The 22,423-nt window shown below is 43.5% G+C and overlaps 1 protein-coding gene and 1 pseudogene across 1 annotated transcript in view; both read left to right on the forward strand.

Annotated features, from left to right (window-relative positions):
* Nucleotides 1-343: 343 nt before the first annotated feature.
* The window catches only part of LOC103670708 (cytochrome c oxidase assembly factor 7), a 27,920-nt gene continuing 5,840 nt past the window's right edge, over nt 344-22,423 (forward strand). The window contains exons 1-2 of the mRNA XM_008699190.2: nt 344-520; nt 3,466-3,606. Coding sequence (XP_008697412.2) covers nt 415-520; nt 3,466-3,606 — 247 coding nt within the window. The 5' untranslated portion in view covers nt 344-414. The remainder of the gene's footprint in view (nt 521-3,465; nt 3,607-22,423) is intronic.
* On the forward strand, nt 3,913-10,178 carry LOC103670852 (annotated as a pseudogene).

Genomic DNA, 22,423 nt, shown 5'->3' on the forward strand with positions numbered 1-22,423 from the left:
TAAAGGCAGGTACCATATTTCCTAGCTGTTGTATTACTGGAACCAAGCACTTGGTGAGGCACGCTGTAGGCACTTCGAGATCACCGAACAAACGAATGAATGAAGAAATGAATAACTGCAGGCAGAAAATGATGAAGGGCACAAAGCTGGCACAGAAAAGTGCTGCAGAAAAACTGTCACCGGTTTAGGAAAGGAGTGAGCAAAGCAAAAGATGTGGCGGCCAAGGTTTTTCACAGCTTGAAGCTTCGACACCCCGACTATTTAGGTTCTCGGCGCTCCCCCTTCTAGAACACCGGGTGAGCGCGCAGCCCTCGGCAGCACGCCCCTCCCAGGCCCCGCCCCTCCTCTGACTCACGTGACCGCCGGGCGGGTGTCCTGAGCGGCGGGCTAACCTCGGCTGGGCGAGCAGGAGCCATGGCGGGCGTGGTGGATTTCCAGGACGAGGAGCAGGTGAAGTCCTTTCTGGAGAACATGGAGGTGGAGTGCAACTACCAGTGCTACCGCGAGAAGAACCCGGACGGTGAGCGCCGGCAGCGCAGCCAGGGGACACGTGGAGACGCATGGGGGAGGGGAAGGGGCCGCACGGGTCACGAGCGGCCGCTGAAGGGAGGTCTGGAAGGGGTCTCTGGCCGGGGACTCGTGGGGACGCGGTGGGACACTGACGACCTTGTGTGTGTTGGGGAGGGACGGGTTGGGTTCCCCGAGGACTTGCGGGCGTCGCAGCCGGGGTATCCTCGGCGGGACCGAGCCTGGAGGCCGGGGCAGGTACGAAGAGATGCGCTTGGGTGTTGGGGTAGAGGGGTGGGGATACGTCAGTGAACAGATAAAATTCCCTGTTCTGGAGTTTACATTCTAGTGGGGGGAGTTGGACAATAAACGTAAGGAAATAAATGACATCGTGTGTTAGAAAGTCAGTGCAATGGGAAAAAGGACTGACAGGTGTGGGGAGCTGAGGAGGGCAGTTTTAAATCAAGTGGTCAGAGGGAGTCATTGAGAAAGTGGCATTTGAGCAAAGCCTTGAAGAAGGTCAGGGAGATCTATGCTAGGCAGAGGTAAAAGCTAGTGAAAAGGCCCTGAGGCATGAATGTGCCCCTTGTGTTCTGGGAACGTTGAGTTGACTTGAGTGTGTCAGTGGATAGTGGTGTTCAAAAGAGGCCATCCAGAGCAGCCAGTACCTTTGGGTGGTTTTCTTCTTCCTGCTTTGCTTTATTTGTATAAAAAAAAAAAAAAAAAAAAAAGACACTCGCCCAGCCTTCTAATAGCTTGCAGTCTGGTTTCCAGAACATGATATAGCTATTTCTTGAAGCTAACCAAGTAACCAGAGTTGCTCTGCTGTATAATGGCTTAACAAGAACCCAGGATCGTTCTTTGAGGGCTCGCCCATGTCCTAAGAAGAGTTGGAGTCACTGAGGAGCAGGATAGTTGGGGAAGACTTCTGGGGGAGGTCAGGAGGAGCGGGCAAGTGTTGATTAAATGGAGGACAGTGTGGGAGAAGAGAATGCTGTCTTTTGGAAGATTGAGGCTGTAGTTAGAAATAAGATTGAAGAGGGTAGTCTGGGCCACAGTGTGTCAGGCCTTGAATGCCAGGGTAGGGCATTTAGACTTTATTCTGTAGGCAGTGGAGAGCCATACATGTTTTGGAGGAGAGAGTTAATGGTAATGTACGCTGGAGAGTATACCAGCAGTGGAGTGGGGGAGGGTGGGCGTAAAAGGATTGGCTGCAGCACTTCAGAAGGAGAGCCTGAGAGGAGGCTATGGTTACTATAGCTACTGTCCTTTGAAATCATCATGATCTCTCACCAGGATTACTGAAATAGCCGCCTAACCTGACTCTGTTTGCATGCTCACTCCCTTAAACTGATAATTAAATTTTCATCTTGTTCTATTAAATGCTATCTTATTAGATTTTTAAATAAAACAACACGTTTGTTGTTATCAGTGCTGGAGTGTACCCCCTCATGCATTTTGATCTCCCATATTCATCCGGGCATATACAAACATATACACTGAAGAAACCTTTTAAAAATGCAAATTGGGGGCGCCAGGGTGGCTCAGTTGGTTAAGTGTCTGTCTTCCCCTGAGATCATGATCCCAGGGTCCCCGTATTGAGCCCTGCATCCACTTCCCTGCTCAGCAGGGAGCCTGCTTCTCCCTCTCCCTCTCCCTCTGCCACTCCCCCGTGCTTTTGCTCTCTTGCTCTGTCAAATAAATAAATAAGATCTTAAAAATAAATAAATAAATAAATAAATAAATAAATGCAAATTGAGTCATCTCACCGCCCTTCTTAAAACCCTCCAGTGGTTTGCCGTTGACCTGGAATAAAATCCTAAATCCTTCCTGTGTTCCACAGTACCCTGCGATCTGGTCACTGCCTTTCTCTCCTCATTTCCTACCCCTTTCCTCCTCGATCCAGCTACATTATACCTTATTTGTTTCAAGCTTATTCCTTCTTTTGGGTGTTTTAATCTATTGTTTCTTGTACCTGGGACTTTCTGCCCCCTTCCATTTCACTGTCTTTAAATAGCTAGTTCATTCTTGTTATTCACATTTCAGCTTAGACCTCACAGTCCTTACTAGGCCCTCCCTGATTGCCCAGTTCATGATAACTAGTCCCCCAGCATGCAGAACAAAGTATCCTATCCTGTTTTATTTCAATCATATAACATTTATTATTGTTTAAATGCATCTTAAAAAAATAAGTGCATCTTGCTCACCTATTTGCTTATTTTTTTTTCCCCTCCTCCAGAACATAATTTTTAGGAGGGCAAGTGATTGTATTCCCAGCATCTAGAACAGTGTTTGGTACATGGTTGCACATAGATGCTCAAGTATTTGTTGAATGAAGATGAATGAGATGAGTGTCATTTGGGATGGAGAAGAAGGGACAGAGACAGAGGGGAGAGATGTTAAGAAGAGGCTCACTGGGACCAGAGAATGCCAAAGAGAGAGTCTATTTCCAACGCCTTTAGTAGCTACTATTTCTACTCTGTCTTTGGGCTTCTCATTCCCAGCCTGGCTGAGGTGTACAGTCATGGAAGCACCCCTTTCTTGCTACTACAAAGACTAGCCCATGGACCCATTTGGTTTCCAGTGTTTTATTGCTAAACTTCCTGGGAAGTTCCAAAGGTAGCAAAGTTTCAATCATGGAAGTCAGTAAGTCTTTGGCCCTGGGTGACAGGGAGCAGAAAGGCTCCATCAAAATGGCTGGGGAGTGGTGGAGCCAGTACAGCCGCCGTGGTCTCTCCAGCCTGTATATTGCTCAGTCCCTGGCTGTGGGCACCCGATGCCATTTGTAGGAATGGCTGAACACCACCTGTATTCTTTGTGGTGAGGTCACCTTGCCACACCTCAGGAGGACAGAAGCTGGTCCTAAATAAAAGACACGTTGTGGCCTGCCACACCTCAGCCCTCCCCACTGCTGTGCAGCAGCCCCAAACATGAACAGCTCTTGCCTTTTCCTCACAGGGTGCTATCGGCTGGTGGACTATTTGGAAGGGATCCAGAAGAATTTTGAGGAGGCCGCGAAGGTGTTGAAGTTCAACTGTGAAGAGAACAAACACAGCGATAGCTGCTATAAACTGGGGGCTTATTATGTGACTGGGAAAGGTAAGGGGATGCCTGCTGTCTTTGGTCATTGTTATTGATAGTAATGCTGGCCTCACATCCTGAGCCTCATGCTGTGCCCTCTTCCCAGAAGGGGCCTCACAGGCCTTGGGGAAAGCACACTGTAGGAAGATTCAGAGGGATGGGGGAAGAACACAGCCTTTCAAGCTAGGCAGACCTTGGGGAATGCTATTGGCAAGTAGTGGGACCTTGAGCCAGTCACTTTAACTCTGCCTCAGTTATATCACCTGTAAAATGGAGAAAAATAGTACTTGCTTCATAGGGTTGGTGTGAGGATTAAATATGATAATGCAGGTAAAGGCATCAGCATGTGCCTGGCACAGAGCAAGGGACCAATAATTAGTTCTCTACCATCTTACCTTTTCGCCTCATGCCCTAATTGCAGTTTTCACTGGAGTAGTGAGTAGTGTTTATCTGTCGCTAAGTAAGAAATTATTCTAACAAACTTATCATATCACATAGTTGCTATAGGTCAGGAATTTGGGATTGGCTTAGCTGTATGCCTCAGGGTCTCTAATGAGGTTGCAGTTAAGACATTAACCAGGGAGCTAGGGTTATGGTCATTTGAAGGCTTGACTGGTGCTGGAGTTTTCCAATTCTAAGATTGTTGGCTTGTTGGGAAAGGCCTCCAGCCATTATCAGGAGACCTCAGTTCCTTGTGACAGGGATCTCTCCATGGGCTGCTTGTATGTCCTTATGGCATGGCATCTGGTTTCCTCCATAATGAGTTATCCAAAAAAGAGAGCATGAGGGAATCCACAGTGTCCTTTATGACCTACCCTTGGAAGTCACCTGTTTTTCATTTCCATCATATTCTGTTCATTAGAAGTGAGTCAGTAAGTCCAGCCCACACTAATAGAGAACTAACATCCTACTTCTTGAAGGAAGGAATATCAAAGAATTTTTGGGCATATTTTATTTTATTTTATTTTATTTTATTTTATTTTATTTTATTATTATTTTTTTAATGGGCATATTTTAAAAACACCACAAAGGGGCGTCTGGGTTGCTCAGTCAGTTAAGCCTCTGCCTTCAGCTCAAGTCACAATCCTAGGGTCCTGGCATCGCCCTCTGTTGGGCTCCCTGCTCAGCAGGGAGTCTGCTCCTCCTCTGCCTCTGCCCCCCACCCTCATGCACGCTCTCTCTCTCTCAAATAAATAAATAAAATCTTTAAAAAAAAAACAACCTTAATGTGAAAAGATACCCGGGTATTATTTATCTAGCAAAATTTTATTTTCATTAACTTACAATTTACAAGTAATACATAACTGCGTTATATTAATGATTAAAAAAACCCCAAAACCTGTGCACCAACAGTAGCAGCTTAGTTAAATAATGTTACCTCCATTGTATGGAATGTTATTTAGCCCATGGAAAAATAATGTTTCTAGAGAATTTTGTTGATGTGGTGAAAAGCTTATGAAATATGATATATATATTTCTTCAGTGAAGAAAGCCAAATACAAATTTGTATATGGTGTGAACTCACCTATATGATACAGCATGCAAAACCAAAAATGTTCCTAGCTATTTAGTCTCTGGATTTGTGTCTTGGTAAAGTTTTAGGTTCTTTTTGTTTTTATACCTTTTTTAAAGTAATCTTCACATCCAGTTTGGGGCTCAAACTCACGACCCTGAGATTAAGTCGCATGCTCTACTAACTGAGCCAGCCAGGCCCCCCCCCTTTTAAAGTAATGTTTATATCATATTTTACTATAGTTTTCACAAGAACTTTGAGTTCCTTATTGAAGTAGGGAAAACAAAAGTGGCTCTGAAATTATTTTCTCTTATTAGATAAATCTATGTGATTAATGATTGTACATTGAGACTTTTTTTTCCCTCTTAAATGTTCCTTTATTGAGCACACTTTTACAGTCTTCAGTGAAACAATGAATTAGATATGGACCAGTAGGGGGAAAGAAGGACACTAATACCTGTTACACCTGAGAGAGCTTGGTAAGCATCTTCAGAGAGACATATAAAATACTGTGGGGGTTCAGTGCTGGGAGTGTGTGTTCAATGCTGATGCAGAGGGTGCTGTCACAGAGGAGGCAGCATTGAAACTGGGACTTGAAGGACAGAGTGGAGTTTGTTTGGTAAAGGTGGAATAGAGTTGTCTCAGGCAGAGAGAAGGTACATGAGGGTGAAAGAACACAGAGTGTTTAGAGATCAATACTTAATCCTGTTAAACTGACATTCTTAAATAAATTTCTCTGGGTGTTCAAACCAAAGTAGTTAGAGAAGATTCTGTTAGCTGATCATTGCTTCTTAAGCCCTTTTGGATTCCTGTTTAGCAGACCTTGGGCCCTGCCATGTCTAAAAGCCAAAATTGGGGCACCTGGGTGGCTTAGTTGTTAAGCGTCTGCCTTCGGCCCAGGGCGTGATCCCAGGGTCCTGGGATCGAGGCCCAGGTCGGGCTCCCTGCTCCACTGGGAAGCCTGCTTCTTCCTCTCCCACTCCCCCTGCTTGTGTTCCCTCTCTCACTGGCTGTCTCTCTCTGTCAAATAAATAAATAAAATCTTTAAAAATAAAATAAAATAAAAGCCAAAATTGTGGGGGCACCTGGGTGGCTCAGTTGGTTAAGCCTCTGACTCCTGATTTTGGCTCAGGTCATGAGATAGAGCCCCATATCAGGCACCATGCTCAGTGGGGAGTCTGCTTGAGATTCTCTGTCCTTGTCCCTCTGCCCCTGGCCCCCACTCGCCTGTGTGTTTCTCTCAAATAAATAAAAACATCTTTAAAAAAATAAGGGGCACCTGGGTGGTATAGCTGGTTAAGCTCTTAGTTTCCTCTTGGGTCGTGATCTCCTGGGTCATAGGATCAAGCCCCATGTCGGGCTCCATGCTCAGCGTGGAGTCTGCTTAGGTTTCTCTTTCCCACCTGGTGGCTCAGTCGGTTAGGTGTCCAACTCTTGGTTTTGGCTTAGATCATGATCTCAGGGTTTTAGGATTTATAAATCTTTTATAAATAAGTAAGTAAATAAATAAATGCCAAAACTATTGACTTCCCTTGTCTAGTTCTGAGCCAAAGAATTTTCCAGTCTTTTGCTTTTGCCCTCTTTTCCTAAAAAAAACCACCCAGTGTCCTTTAACTCTCCTTTTACCAAGGATCGCTTGGGGCAGGGGAAAGGGCAGGAGGCCAAAGAACCCACTTTTAGACAGTGCAGCATCAAGCAAGACATTTTACTTCCCTGAGCCACAAATTCTTTGTTGACAAAATTAGAGTAATAATATGGTCCGCTCATACTTTCTTCATACGATTTTTCTGAACATCAAATGAGAACAGATATGACTGCTTTCTTAAATTGTAAAACGTTCTGGGGCACCTGGGTGACTCAGCTGGTTAAACATCTCGGAGTTGGGCTCTGTGCTCAAAAAAGTGTTTGCTTCTTCCTCTCCCTCCTCCTCTGCTCCTCCATGCTTGTGTTCTCTCCCTCCCTCTCTCTCAAAAAAATAAATAAATAAAATCTTTTAAAAAATTGTAAAACATTCTATCAGTATGAACAGGTTTGACTGTATTGGTTGCTGCAGAACCCACATTGAATTATATACTTAGAGTGTGCAAACCCAAGGAATGCTTTGGCCAAATGTTTTCATATATGAATTCAGCTTTGAACTATTTTTGTGAAGCAATCTAAATGTCCTATGAAAAGAAGTAGAAGTTAACTCTGACACCCATCTCTTGGAGGAAATATTATGTAGCCAGTAAAACAGATATTAAGCAGGGTTTCTGATGGGGGAGTGAAGAAGGCTCATGACTACAACATGTGAAAACAAGACCAAATTGGGGTGCCTGGCTGGCTCAGTCAGTAGAACATGGGATGCTTGATCTTGGGGTCGTGAGTTTGAGCCCCCTGTTGGGTGTAGAGATTACTTGAAACGAAAAAGAAAGACCGAACTACATAGTGCAAAGAGGAAATACACCAAAAATGAAGTAGTGATGGTCTCTAGGTGGTGGTAACAATGGATGATTTTTGTTTCCCTTCTGTTTAAGAGTCCTCAATTTGGGGGCATCTGGTGGCTCAGTTGGTTGGGTATCTGAATTTTGGTTTCAGCTCAGGTCATGATCTTGGGGTTGTGGGATCAAGCCCCATGTCAGGCTCCATGCTGGGCAGGGAGCCTGCTTGGGATTCTCTCTCTCTCCCTCTGCGCACATGCTCTTTCTTGCTCTCAAAGGAGAAAAAAAAGGAGTCCTCAATTTGCTCTTCTAAAAAGTGGAATTACTTTAGAGGAAGAGTTGAAGGCTCAGATAAGTTGATGATAATGCAAACAAATCTTTAATCTAGACCATTCTTGTATGCTTCAGACCACATGTAGCTCATGGTTTATTAGACATTCCTACTTGGAGTTCTCGTAGGCATCTCAAACTTAACAAATCAGATATGGAATTCTTAATTGTTTTCTTCTCCCCCCCAATTTATTATGCCTCTGTTATCTTCCAAGGTATACCCTTAGCAAGTGTTATCCCTCTCTACCTAGTAGCTCATGGCCAGTTTATTTCCAAAATATGTCTCAAATCTGTCCTGTCTCTCTCCCTCTCCTCCTACCATTCTTTTCCAAGCCACCCTCCTCTCCTGCTTGGATTACAGTTTGGAGATTAATGCAAGTCCCTAAACCTCTTTCCATAAGGCAACTAAAATGAACTTTTAAGAATGTAAACCATGGACACTGTCTTGGGGCTGAGCTGTGGTGGATGTATTTGAGGGCAGCTGACACACGGCCCATACTTTCTGTGGAAGCCTGAGTTGGCCTTTCTCTCTTTGTGTAATAAGCAAGTCTGCCAACAGCAGTGCAGTTCCTCCACTGCCAACCTTAACAGATTCAAGAACAAGGGAAAGACAGTATAAAAATGAGGTGGTGCCGAGTTGAAGTTAATGTGGACCTGAGGAAAGCTAAGAAGGAAGACTAGATGCTGAAAAGGAGAAATGTAAGCTCATTTCTTGATAATGCTACTTCTCCCCTGCGGGAAAACCACAACAACCAGGGGAGTGTACGTTGGTCTGTTGATAACATTGTCAAAGGCATAAGTAGCAATAATTTGGGAAGCCAGCTCCAGGCTACTCAAGCTGCTAAGAAACTGCTTTCTGTGGAAAAGCAGCCTATGTAGACAACATAATCTGGGCTGGTTTGATTCCAGCATTTGTGTCCTTTTTGGACAGAAATGTTTGTAGTCCCATTCAATTGAATCTGTTTGAGCACTCACTAACATTGCTTCCAGGATATCAGAACAGACCGAGGCTGTGGTAGATAGAGATGCTATCCCAGCATTCATTTCTCCATTGACATCTTCCCATGCTCACATCAGTGAACAAGTTGTATGAGCTCTAGGAAACATTACACAAAATAGTTCAGTATTCTGAGACTTGGTTATCAAATATAGTGCATTTGACCCACTGTTGGTCCTTCTTGCAGTTCCTGATATGTCATCTTTAGCATGTGGTTACTTAGATAATCTTACCTGGACACTTTCAAATTTTTGTTCCAACAAGGATCATACACTTACGTAGGTGCTATTGAGCAAATTCTTCCCACTTTAGTTCATCTGCATTGCAGTGATCCAGAAGTATTAGGAGATACCTGCTGGATCATTTCTTACCATACTGTTGCTCCAAATGAACAGATTGAAATGCTTGTGAAAAGAGGAGTTGTGCCCCAATTTGTGAAGCTTCGGAGAGCTCCTGAATTGCTAATTGTGACTTCTGTGCTAAGAGCCATAGGAAGTATTGTCACTGGGACAGACAAACAGACTCAAGTTGTAATAGATGTGGGAGCACTTGCCATCTTTCCCAGCCTGTAATGACCCCCAAAACTAATACTCAGAAGGAAGCAACGTGGAAATGTAAAACATGACATCTGCCTGCCAGGACCAGACAGTAAGTCGTGAATCAAGAATTAGTCCCATTTCTCATTGGCATTCTAAGGAAGACTTTAAGACACAAAAGGAAGGGGCACCCAGGTGGCTCAGTCAGTTGAGCATCTGACTCTTGGTTTCAGCTCAGGTCATGAGATCAGGGTCATGAGACCAAGCCCCGTGTGGGGCTCCACGCTAAGGCTGGAGTCTGCTTGGGATTCTCTCCCTCTCCCCACCCCCACTCACTGGCGTGCGCTCTCTCTCTCTCTCTCTCTAAAATAAAATAAATAAATAAAATCTTAAAAAAAAAAAAGACACAAAAGGAAGCTGTATGGGCTATGACCAACTATACAACTGGTGGACCAGTTGAATAGATTGTAAACCTTGTTCACTGTGGCATAATATAACCATTGATAAACCTCTTAACTGTGGAAGATACTGTGGTTATTCTGAACACCATTTCAGATATCTTTCAGGCTTCTAAGAAACTAGGTGAAACTGAGAAACTTAGGGGGGCCTGGGTGGCTCAGTCGGTTAAGCGTCTGCCTTCAGCTCAGGTCATGATTCCAGGGTCCTGGGATTGAGCCCCTGAGCAGGGAGCCTATTTCTCCCTCTCCATCTGCCTTACCCCCACCCAGCTTATGCTCACTCCCTGTCTCTCTCTCTCTCTCAAATAAAAAAAATCTTAAGAAAGGAAGGAAGGAAGGAAGGAAGGAAGGAAGGAAGGAAGGAAAGAAAGAAAGAAAGAAAGAAAGAAAGAAAGAAAGAAAGAAAGAAAGAAAGAAAGAGAAAGAAAGAAAGAAAGAAAAAAGCTACACAGAGAAGGTGCTCTAGAAATCCATATATATAGGGGTGCTCTTAGGTTTTTGGCCTAATCTTAAGCTGCACATGCATAGAGGGAGACTGAGAGACCTTGTAGTGGAAAGCTACTGGGGAGCTGTGAACTGAGAAGAGATTCCATATGTTTCACAGTGATGGGAGTGGTTTGAATTCGAACCAGCCAGAGTGGAGAGACATCGAACATCACAGACATTCAACTAAGACTCCAAAAAGGCCCATGCCTTAGTAGTAAGATTATTCTAGATCTGCTCTAACAAAACTTAAAAACAAGTCTCAAAGACATTTTGGCTTGGTTCACCAGTAAGTTAGCTACCTACCAGAACAAAACTCAACAATCTTCAAAGGAAAACAACAAAATCCAGACTGAACAAAGTATCATCTACAGTGTTTTACATAAAATAAGAAATTGCTAAACAGAAAAAAAAAGCAGTCCATAGACCTAGATATGACAGAGATGTTGGGATTAACAGTTCAGTATTTTAAAACGGGTATAATAAAGGGCACCTGGGTGGCTCAGTCGGTTGAGCCAACTCTTGGTTTTGGCTCAGGTCGTGATCTCGGGGTCATGGGATTGAGCCCTGAGTCGGGCTCCACACTCAGTGTGGAGTCTGTTTGTCTCTCTCTTTCTGCTCCTCACCCTGTGTGCATGTACACACATGCACCTGCTCTCCCTCTCTCTCTCTCAAATAAATAAATCTAAAAAAAACCCTGTTAAAACAGGTATAATAAATATTTTTCAGGGTTTAAATAAAAGATGGGCATAATAAGTGAACAGATGAGAAATCACATTAGAGAAATTGATGCTTAAAAAGAACCAAATGAAATGCTGTAATTGAGGGGCACCCGGGTGGCTCAGTCAGTTAAGCCTCTGCCTTTGGCTCAGGTCATGATCCCAGGGTGCTGGGATCGAGCCCCATGTCAGGCTTCCAGCTCCGTGGGGAGTCTGCTGCGTCTCCCTCTGCCACTCCCCCTGCTTGTGCGTGCACGCACATGCTCTCTCTCTCTCTCTCTCTCTGGCAAATAAATCTTTTTTAAAAAATCCTGTAATTGAAAAACATAATATTTGAAATTGAAAATTACTGGGCAGGCTTAACAGCAAAATAGACACTTCAGAAAGTAAATTTGGGGGCACCTGGGTGGCTCAGTCCTTGAGTGTCTGCCTTCGGCCCAGGGCGTGATCCCAGAGTCCTGGGATCGAGTCCCACATCAGGCTCCTCCGCTGGGAGCCTGCTTCTTCCTCTCCCACTCCCCCTGCTTGTATTCCTTCTCTCGCTGGCTGCCTCTCTCTCTGTCAAATAAATAAATAAAATCTTTAAAAAAAAAAAAAGTAAATTTGAAAGATTGGTGAACTTGGAGATAGGATTATAGATATTCTCTAAAATAAAGTGCTGAGGAAAAAAAGAACAGAGCCTCAACCTGTGGGGTTCATTATTCATCATTCTAACATATGTGTATTGGAGAGATTGGGGGAAAGAGAAGAGATTGGGGGAAAATATTTGAAGAAATAACAGCAGAAAAATTTCTAAATTTGATGAAGGAAGGGAAAAATGAAGGGGGGGGAAACGGAAGGGGGGAGGAACCATGAGAGACTATGGACTCTGGGAAACAGTTGACTGAGGGTTTTAGAGGGGAGAGGATGGGGGGATGGGTTAGCCTGGTGAAGGGTATTAAGGAGGGCACCTATTGCATGGAGCGCTGGGTGTTAATATGCAAACAAGGAATCATGGAACACTACATCAAAAGATAATTATGTACTGTATGGTGACTAGTATGTCATAATAAAAAAATAAATTTTTTTTTAAATTTTTTTTTTAATGATTTTTTATTATGTTAGTCACCATACAGTATATCCCCGGTTTCCGATGTAAGGCTCAATGATTCATAAGTTGTGTATAACACCCAGTACACCATGCAATACGTGCCCTCCTTACTACCCATCACCAGCCTATCCCATTCCCCCACCCCCCTCCCCTCTGAAGCCCTCAGTTTGTTTCTCATAGTCCATAGTCTCTCATGTTTCATTCCCCCTTCTGATTACCCCCCCTTTCTTTATCCCTTTCTTCCCCTACCGATCATCCTAGTTCTTATGTTCCATAGATGAGAGAAATCATATGATAGTTGTCTTTCTCTGCTTGACTTATTTCACTTAGCATTATCTCCTCCAGTGCCGTCCATGTTGTAGCAAATGTTGAGAACTCGTTCTTTCTGATAGCTGAGTAATATTCCATTGTATATATGGACCACAACTTCTTAATCCAGTCATCTGTTGAAGGGCATCTCGGCTCCTTCCACAATTTAGCTATTGTGGACATTGCTGCTATGAACATTGGGGTGCATATGGCCCTTCTCTTCACTACGTCTGTATCTTTGGGGTAAACACCCAGTAGTGCAATGGCTGAATCATAGGGTAGCTCAATTTTTAACTTTTTAAGGGACCTCCACACTGTTTTCCAGAGTGGCTGTACCAACTTGCATTCCCACCAACGATGTAGGAGGGATCCCCTTTCTCCACATCCTCTCCAACAATTGTTGTTTCTTGCCTTGTCTATTTTTGCCATTCTAACTGGCGTAAGGTGGTATCTCAGTGTGGTTTTGATTTGAATTTCCTTGATGGCTAATGATTTTGAACATTTTTTCATGTGTCTGTTAGCCATTTGTATGTCTTCATTGGAAAAGTGTCTGTTCATATCTTCTGCCCATTTTTTGATTTGTTTATTTGTTTCTCGTGTATTGAGTTTGAGAAGTTCTTTGTAGATCTTGGATACCAGTCCTTTATCTGTAGTGCCATTTGCAAATATATTCTCCCATTCCGTGGGCTGCCTCTTAGTTTTTCTGACTGTTTCCTTGGCTGTGCAGAAACTTTTAATCTTGATGAAGTCCCATAAATTCATTTTATCTTTTGTTTCTCTTGCCTTTGGGGATGTGTCATGAAAAAGGTTGCTTTGGCCGATGTCGTAGAGGTTGCTGCCTATGTTCTCCTCTAGAATTTTGATGGATTCCTGTCTCACATCGAGGTCTTTCATCCATTTGGAGTTTATTTTTGTGTATGGTGTGAGAGAGTGGTCAAGTTTCATTCTTTTGCATGTAGCTGTCCAATTTTCCCAGCACCATTTATTGAAGAGACTGTCTTTTTCCCACCGGATGTTTTTTCCTGCTTTATCAAATATTAGTTGCCCAAAGAGCCGAGGGTCCATTTCTGGGCTCTCTATTCTGTTCCATTGGTCTATGTGTCTGTTTTTGTGCCAGTACCATGCTGTCTTTGTGATCACAGCTTTGTAGTACAGCTCGAAATCCGGCATTGTGATGCCCCCAGCTTTGTTTTTCCTTTTCAACAGTTCCTTGGAGATTCGGGGCCTTTTCTGTTTCCATACAAATTTAAGGACTATTTGTTCCAGTTCTTTGAAAAATGTCCTCGGTATTTTGATCGGGATAGCATTGAAAGTGTAGATTGCTCTGGGTAGCATGGACATTTTAACTATGTTAATTCTTCCAATCCATGAGCATGGAATATCTTTCCATCTTTTTATGTCTTCCTCAATGTCTTTCAAGAGTGATTTATAGTTTCTAGAATATAGGTCCTTTACGTCTCTGGTTAAGTTAATTCCAAGGTAACGTATGGTTTTTGGTGCTATTGTAAATGGGATGGATTCCCTAATTTCTCTTTCTTCGGTCTCGTTATTCGTGTATAGAAATGCAACTGATTTCTGAGCATTGATTTTGTATCCCGCCACGTTACTGAATTGCTCTATAACTTCTAATAGTTTGGGAGTGGCTTCTTTTGGGTTTTCCATATAGAGTATCATGTCATCTGCAAAGAGAGACATTTTGACTTCTTCTTTGCCAATTTGAATACCTTTGATCCCTTTTTGTCGTCTGATTGCTGTTGCAAGGACTTCTAGTACTATGTTGAATAATAGTGGCGAGAGTGGGCATCCTTGTCGAGTTCCTGATCTTAAGGGAAAGGCTTCCAGCTTTTCCCCATTGAGAATAATATTTGCAGTAGGCTTTTCATAGATGGCTTTTATGAGATTGAGAAATGTACCTTCTATTCCTACACTCTGAAGGGTTTTAATCAGGAAAGGATGCTGTATTTTGTCAAATGCTTTTTCGGCATCGATTGAGAGGATCATATGGTTCCTGAGTCTTTTCTTGTTGATATGATGTATCACGCTGATTGATTTGCGAATATTGAACCACGCTTGCATCCCAGGTATGAATCCCACTTGATCGTGATGGATAATCCTTTTAATGTACTGTTGGATTCTATTAGCAAGTATCTTGTTGAGGATTTTGGCGTCCATATTCATTAGGGAAATCGGTCTGTAATTCTCCTTTTTGAGGGGGTCTTTGCCTGGTTTGGGGATCAAGGTAATATTGGCCTCATAGAATGAGTTTGGTAGCTTTCCTTCTGTTTCTATTTTTTGAAATAGCTTTAGGAGAATAGGTATTATTTCTTCTTTGAATGTTTGGTAGAATTCCCCAGGAAAACCGTCCGGGCCTGGAGTTTTGTTATTTGGAAGGTTGTTTATCACTGACTCAATTTCTTCATAATTAATTGGCCTGTTTAAGGAATCAATTTCTTCCGGTTTCAATCTTGGTAGTTTATAGGTTTCCAGGAAGGATTCCATCTCTTCCAGATTGCTTAGTTTATTGGCATATAGCTGTTGATAAAAATTTCTAATAATCCTTCCAATTTCAATGGTGTTCGTCGTGACCTCTCCTTTTTCATTCATAATTTTAATAATCTGGGTCCTTTCTCTTTTCTTTTGGATAAGTCTTGCCAGTGGTCTGTCAATTTTATTGATTCTCTCAAAGAACCAGCTTCTAGTCCTGTTGATCTGCTCTACTGTACTTCTGGTTTCTGCTTGATTGATTTCAGCTCTAATTTTGGTCAACTGCTTCCTCGTGCGTGGATTAGGCCTGTCCCTCTGTTGCTGTTCCAGCTTCTTGAGGTGAGAATATAAAAACTGCATTTTAGATTTTTCTATTCTTTTGAGTGAGGCTTGGATGGCTATGTATTTCCCCCTTAGGACTGCCTTTGCAGTATCCCATAGGTTTTGGACTGTTGTATTTTCATTCTCATTGGTCTCCATAAATTGTTTAATTTGATTTTTGATTTCCTGGTTTATCGAGTCATTCCTGAGCAGGATGGTTCTTAGTCTCCAAGTGTTTGAGTTTCTTCCAAATTTTTCCTTGTGGTTGAGTTCCAATTTCAGAGCGTTGTGGTCTGAGAATATGCAGGGGATAATTTCAATCTTTTGGTATCGGTTGAGACCTGTTTTGTGTCCCAGAACATGGTCTATTCTTGAGAATGTTCCATGGGCATTAGAATAGAATGAGTATTCTTTGGTTCTGGGGTGTAGTGTTCTATATATATCTATGAGGTCCAACTCGTCGAGTATGGCATTCAAAGCCTTTGATTCTTTGCTTAGTTTTTGCCAGGGTGTTCTGTCTATTTCTGAGAGTGGAGTGTTGAGGTCCCCTACTATTAATGTATTTTTATTTATATGTCTCTTTATTCTGGTTAAGAGTTGGCTTGTGTATCTTGCTGCTCCCCTGTTGGGGGCATATATATTTATAATTGTCATATCCACTTGTTGAATACTTCCCTTAAGAATAATATAGTGCCCTTCTGCATCTCTAACTATAGTCTGTAGTTTAAAATCCAATTTATCTGATATGAGAATTGCTACCCCAGCTTTCTTTTGAGGTCCATTTGCGTGAAAGATGGTACTCCATCCCCTTACTCTCAGTCTGAATGCATCTTTGGGTTCGAAATGAGTCTCTTGTAGACAGCAAATGGATGGGTCATTTCTTTTTATCCAATCTGCAACCCTGTGGCGTTTTATGGGATGGTTCAAACCATTTACATTAAGACTGATTACTGAGAGATATGATTTTAATGTTGCCATGTTGCCAGTAAAGTCTTTGTTTGTATTGGCTGTGACTTTCTGTTCTGTATCACTCTTGGGGCCTTTTTACTTTTATAGAACCCCCCGTAATATCTCCTGTAGGGCTGGTTTCGTGGTTACAAAATTGGTTAGTGACTGGCGATTCTGAAATGTCTTTATTTCTCCATCAATTCTGAATGACAGCCTTGCTGGATAAAGGATCCTTGGCTGCATGTTTTTCTCTGAAAGAGCTTTAAATATGCTCCCCCAACCCTTTCTCTCATTCCAGGTCTGTGTAGACAGGTCTGACGTAATTCTGATGCTTTTGCCTTGGTACGTGAGAAATTTCTTTGCCCTGGCCGCTTTCAATACTGTATCCTTGCATCTAATATTTGCGAATTGCACTATGACGTGACGTGGCGTAGGTTTGTCGTGGTTGAGCTTGGGAGGGGTCCTCTCTGCCTCTTGGACACGAATGTTTGTTTCCCTTGCTAGATTAGGGAAGTTTTCAGCTACAATTTGTTCAAATATCTCTTCTAGACCTCTGTTTTTCTCCACCCCCTCGGGGATGCCGATGATTCTAACATTGGATCGTTTCATTGAGTCAGTAATCTCCCGTAACCTACATTCGTGGGCGTGGATTTTTTTAAGACCATCTTCTATTTTCATTTTTTCCTCTATTAACCCATCCTCCAATTCACTAACCCGTTCCTCTGCTTCTGCGACCCTGGCCGTCAGAGCCTCTAGTTTTGCCTGCATTTGGCTCATAGAATTTTTAATTTCTGTCAGATTCGCTCTCATTTCTGTCCTTAGGGATTCTATATTCTCAGTAACCTTTTCGTTAATAGTTTTTTCAATTCTACTCATCATTTTGACCATCGTTACTCTGAATTCCATTTCTGATAATTTGGTTACATCCATATCCATTATTTCTGTGGCAGAGGCCACAGAATCACTGTCTTTTCTTTGCTGGGGGGGGCTTCTCCTTCTTGTCATTCTGATGAAGAGAGGTTGCGGGGTTTCCAGAGCCCAAATTATTGACTGGGTCCCAGGCCGTGCCCCTTGTTTTATAGGGATCTTAGGGATGTGGGCTTCTTCTTTAAAGATTTTATTTATTTATTTATGTGGCAGCCAACCAGCGAGAGAGGGAACAGAAGCAGGGGAGTGGGAGAGGAAGAAGCAGGCTCCCAGCGGAGGAGCCCGATGAGGGACTCCTTTCCGGAACGCCGGGATCACGCCCTAAGCCGAAGGCAGGCGCTCAATGACTGCGCCACCCAGGCGCCCGGGTTGTGGGCTTCTTGATTTTTCAGCCTGCCTTCTGTGTTCTGGGGGAGGGGCCTGCCGCGCCAATACTCAGGCAACCCTGTTTGGGTAGAGTCTCCGTGTCCCCTGCGAGGGGGGATGGGGATGGGCACTCTCTGAGCCGGTACTTCCAGGCTTTTGTTCTCTGGCGGCTTTCCCTGGCGGTCTGCTGTGCCTCTTCTGAGAGTCAGAGCAGCAGCGGCCAAATTTCAGCCTCTGTCACGGAACAGAAGGATTGCGGCCCGTTCTCTACTAATGTTCTGGCCACTTTAACTCTGTTTCTGTTGGTGCTGCTCAACCCTGCAGCGTCCCGGGATGTGCGCCCCACACCCGGCGTCCCTGCTCTCACTTCCAGGACCGGGCGTGTCTCTGTCCTTGTGTTTAACGCTAGCCGCCTCACAAGGCCTCCGGAAGCTCCCGGTCTCAGTCTGGATCCAGTGAGCGCACCGGGATTCCGGTGTTCCGCGAGATGCCTGGTGGCGCGCGCACCCGGCTCACGGTCTCAGTCTGCTGTTTTGCGGGTGCCGACCGTGGACATCTTAACTATGTTAATTCTTCCGATCCATGAGCATGGAATATCTTTCCATCTTTTTATGTCTTCCTCAATGTCTTTCAAGAGTGATTTATAGTTTCTTGAATATAGGTCCTTTACGCCTCTGGTTGCTAATTCCAAGGTAACGTATGGTTTTTGGTGCTATTATAAATGGGATGTATCTCTAATTTCTCTTTTCTTCGGTCTCGTTATTCGTATAGAAATGCAACTGATTTCTGAGCATTGATTTTGTATCCCGCCATGTTACTGAATTGCTCTATAACTTCTAATAGTTTGGGAGTGGCTTCTTTTGGGTTTTCCATATAGAATATCAAGTGTCATCTGCAAAGAGAGTACATTTTGACTTCTTTCTTTGTCGATTTGAATAATTTTCTTTTGATCCCTTTTGTCGTCTGATTGCTGTTGTAAGACTTCTAGTACTATGTTGAATAATAGTGGCGAGAGTGGGCATCCTTGTCAAGTTCCCTGATCTTAAGGAAAGGCTTCCCCAGCTTTTCCCCATTGAGAATAATATTTGCAGGCTTTCATAGATGGCTTCTTATGAGATTGAGAAATGTATCTTCTATTCCTACCACTCTCTGAAGGGTTTTAATCAGAAAGGATGCTGCATTTTGTCAAATGCTTTTTCGCATCGATTGAGAGGATCATATGGTTCCTGAGTCTTTTCTTGTTGATATGATGTATCACGCCACTGATTTGCGAATATTGAACCGCGCTTGCATCCCAGGTATGAATCCCACTTGATCGTGATGGAATCCTTTAATGTACTGTTGGATTCATTAGCAAGTATCTTGTTGAGGATTTTAAGGCCCTTATTCATTAGAGATTTGCCCATAATTCTCCTTTCTTTGAAATTCTTGCCTGGTTTGGGGATCAAGGTACATTGGCCTCAGGAATGAGTTTGGTAGCTTTCCTTCTGTTTCTATTTTTGAAATAGCTTTAGGAGAATAGGTATTATTTCTTCTTTGAATGTTTGGTAGAATTCCCCAGGAAACCGTCCGTCTGGAGTTTTGTTATTTGAAGGTTGTTTATCACTAATTTACATAATTAATTGGCCTGTTTAAGAAAATCAATTTCTTCCTGTTTCAATCTTGGTAGTTTATAGGTCTCCAGGAAGGATTCCATCTCTTCCAGATTGCTTAGTTTATTGGCATATAGCTGTTGATAAAAATTTCTAATAATCCCTTCAATTTCAATGTGCGTCAGACTCCTCTCCTTTTTCATTCATAATTTTAATAATCTGGGTCCTTTCTCTTTCTTTTTTCGGATAAGTGTTGCCAGTGGTCTGTCAATTTTATTGATTCTCTTAAAGAACCAGCTTCTAGTCCTGTTGATCTGCTCTACTGTACTTCTGGTTTCTGCTTGGATTGATTTCTTGAAGCTCTAATTTTGGTCAACTGCTTCCCGTACGTGGATGAGGCTCAAGTCCCTCTGCTGCTGTTCCAGCTTCTTGAGGTGAGAATATAAAAACTGCATTTTAGATTTTTCTATTCTTTGAGTGAGGCTTGGATGACTATGTATTTCCCTTTAGACTGCCTTCCTTGCAGTATCCTTATAGGTTTTGACTGTTGTATTTTCATTCTCATTATCTCCATAAATTGTTTAATTTGATTTTTGATTTCTGGTTTATCGAAATAATTCCTGAGCAGGATGGTTCTTAGTCTCCAAGTGTTTGAGTTTCTTCCAAATTCTTCTCGGTGGTTGAGTTCCAATTTCAGAGCCGCCAGGTCTGAGAATATGCAGGGATAATTTCAGTCTTTTGGTATCGAAGTTGAGACCTGTTTTGTGTCCCAGAACATGGTCTATTCTTGAGAATGTTCCATGCATTAGAATAGAATGAGTATTCTTGGTTCTGGGGTGTAGTGTTCCTATATATATCTATGAGTTCAACTCATTTCGAGCATGGCATTCAAAGCCTTTGATTCTTTTGCTTAGTTTTTGCCAGGGTGTTCTGGTTCATTTCTGATAGTGGAGTGTTGAGGTCCCCTTACTATTAACGTATTTTTATTTATATGTCTCTTTATTCTGGTTAAGAGTTGGCTTGTGTATCTTGCTGCTCCCCTCTGTTAGCATATATATTTATAATTGTCATATCCACTTGTTGAATACTTCCTTTAAGAATAATATAGTGCCCTCTGCATCTCTAACTATAGTCTGTAGTTTAAAATCCAATTTATCTGATATGAGAATTGCTACCCCAGCTTTTTGAGGTCCATTTGCGTGAAAGATGGTATACTCCATCCCCTTACTCTCAGTCTGAATGCATCTTTGGGTTCGAAATGAGTCTCTTGTAGACAGCAAATGGATGGGTCATTTCTTTTATCCAATCTGCAACCCTCGTGGCGTTTATGGGAGCATTTGTCATTAACATTAAGACTGAGTACTGAGAGACACGCATTTTAATGATGCCATGTTGCCAGTAAAGTCTTTGTTTGTATTGGCTGTGACTTTCTGTTCTGTATCACTCTTGGGGCCTTTTACTTTTATAGAACTCCCCGCACATCTCCTGTAGGGCTGGTTTCGTGGTTACGAAATTGGTTAGTGATCATGATTCTGAAATGTCTTTATTTCTCCATCAATTCTGAATGACAGCCTTGCTAGATAAAGGATCCTTGGCTGCATGTTTTTCTCTCTGAAAGAGCTTTGGGCCTTCAACCCTTTCTCTCATTCCGTCTGTGTAGACAGGTCTGACGAATTCTGATGCCTTTGCCTTGGTACGTGAGAAATATCTTGCCCTGGCCGCATCACTGCATCCTTGGGACCTAATATTTTGCGAATTGCACTATGACGTGATGTGGCGTAGGTTTGTCGTGGTTGAGCTTGGGAGGGGTCCTCTCTGCCTCTTGACACGAATGTTTGTTTCTCATAGATTAGGGAAGTTTTCAGCTACAATTTGTTCAAATATCTCTTTCTAGACTTTCTGTTTTTTCCCACTCCTCGGGATGCCGAAGGGATTCTAACATTGATCGCTTCATTGAGTCAGTAACCTCCCGTAACCTACATTCCTCAGGCGGATTTTTTAAGAGCAGCTTCTATTTTGGTTTTTTCCTTCTATTAACCCATCCTCCAATTCACTAACCCTTCCTCTGCTTCGTGACCCCACTGGCCAGAGCTCTAGTTTTGCCTGCATTTGGCTCATAGAATTTTAATTTCTGTCAGATTCGCTCTCATTTCTGTCCTTAGGGATTCTATATTCTCAGTAACCTTTTCAAGTAATAGTTTTTTCAATTCTTACTTCATCATTTTGACCATCGTTACTCTGAATTCTAATTTCTGATACTTTGGTTACATCCATATCCATTATTTCTGTGGCAGAGGCCACCGACTCACCAAGGTCTTTCTTTTGCTGGGTGGGGGGGCTTCTCCTTCTTGTCATTCTGATGAGGAGGTTGCGGGGTTGTCCAGAGCCTAAATTATTGATCAGTCCCAGGCTGTGCCCCTTGTTTTATAGGGATCTTAGGATGTGGGCTTCTTCTTTAAAGATTTTATTTATTTATTTATTTATTTATTTATTTATTTATTTATTTATTTATTTATGTGGCAGCCAACCAGCGAGAGAGTGGAACAGAAGCAGAGCGGGGAGAGGGAAGAAGCAGGCCTCCCAGCGGAGGAGCCCGATGAGGACTCCTTTCCCGAATGCCGATCATCACGCCTGCCGAAGACAGGCGTCACGACTGCGCCACCCAGGCGCCTGGGTTGTGGGCTTGATTTTTTCAGCCTGCCTTCTGTAGCTCTGGGGGAGGGGCTCTGCCGCCGATACTCAAGCAACCCTGTTTGCAGAGTCTCCGTGTCCCCTGCGAGGGGTATGGGATGGGCACCTCTGAGCCGGTATTTGCAGGCTTTTGTTCTCTGGCAGCTTTCCCTGGCGGGGTTTGCTGAGGGTCAGAGCAGCAGAGCGCCGAATTTCAGCCTCTGTCACAGAACAGAGGGATCGCGGCCCGTTCTCTACTAATGTTCTGGCCACTTTAACTTGTCTCTGTTGGTGCTGCTCAACCCTGCAGCGGCCCCGGGAAGTGCGCCGTTTTACACCGGCGTCCCTGCTCTCACTTCCAGGACCGGGCGTGTCTCTGTCCTTGTGTTTAACGCTAGCCGCCTCACAAGGCCTCCGGAAGCTCCGTCTCAGCCTGATTCAGTGAGCGCACCGATTCCGTGTACCCGCGAGATGCCTGCGGCGCGCGCACCCGGCTCATGGTCTCAGTCTGCTGTTTTGCGGGTGCCGTCCGGGCGAGCCCCGCCCGCTCCCTCCCATGCAAGTGGCCGGGCTCCCGGGCGCCCCGAACACGGCGGCTCCTCTCCCCTTCCGCTTATCTTCCGATATCGTGCTGCTTCGCTCCCCCCGCTTCGTACTCCCCAATACCAGCTG

The sequence above is a fragment of the Ursus maritimus genome, unplaced genomic scaffold (genome assembly GCF_017311325.1).
Source record: "Ursus maritimus isolate PB19 unplaced genomic scaffold, ASM1731132v1 scaffold_12, whole genome shotgun sequence".
NCBI classification, from domain to species: domain Eukaryota; kingdom Metazoa; phylum Chordata; class Mammalia; order Carnivora; family Ursidae; genus Ursus; species Ursus maritimus.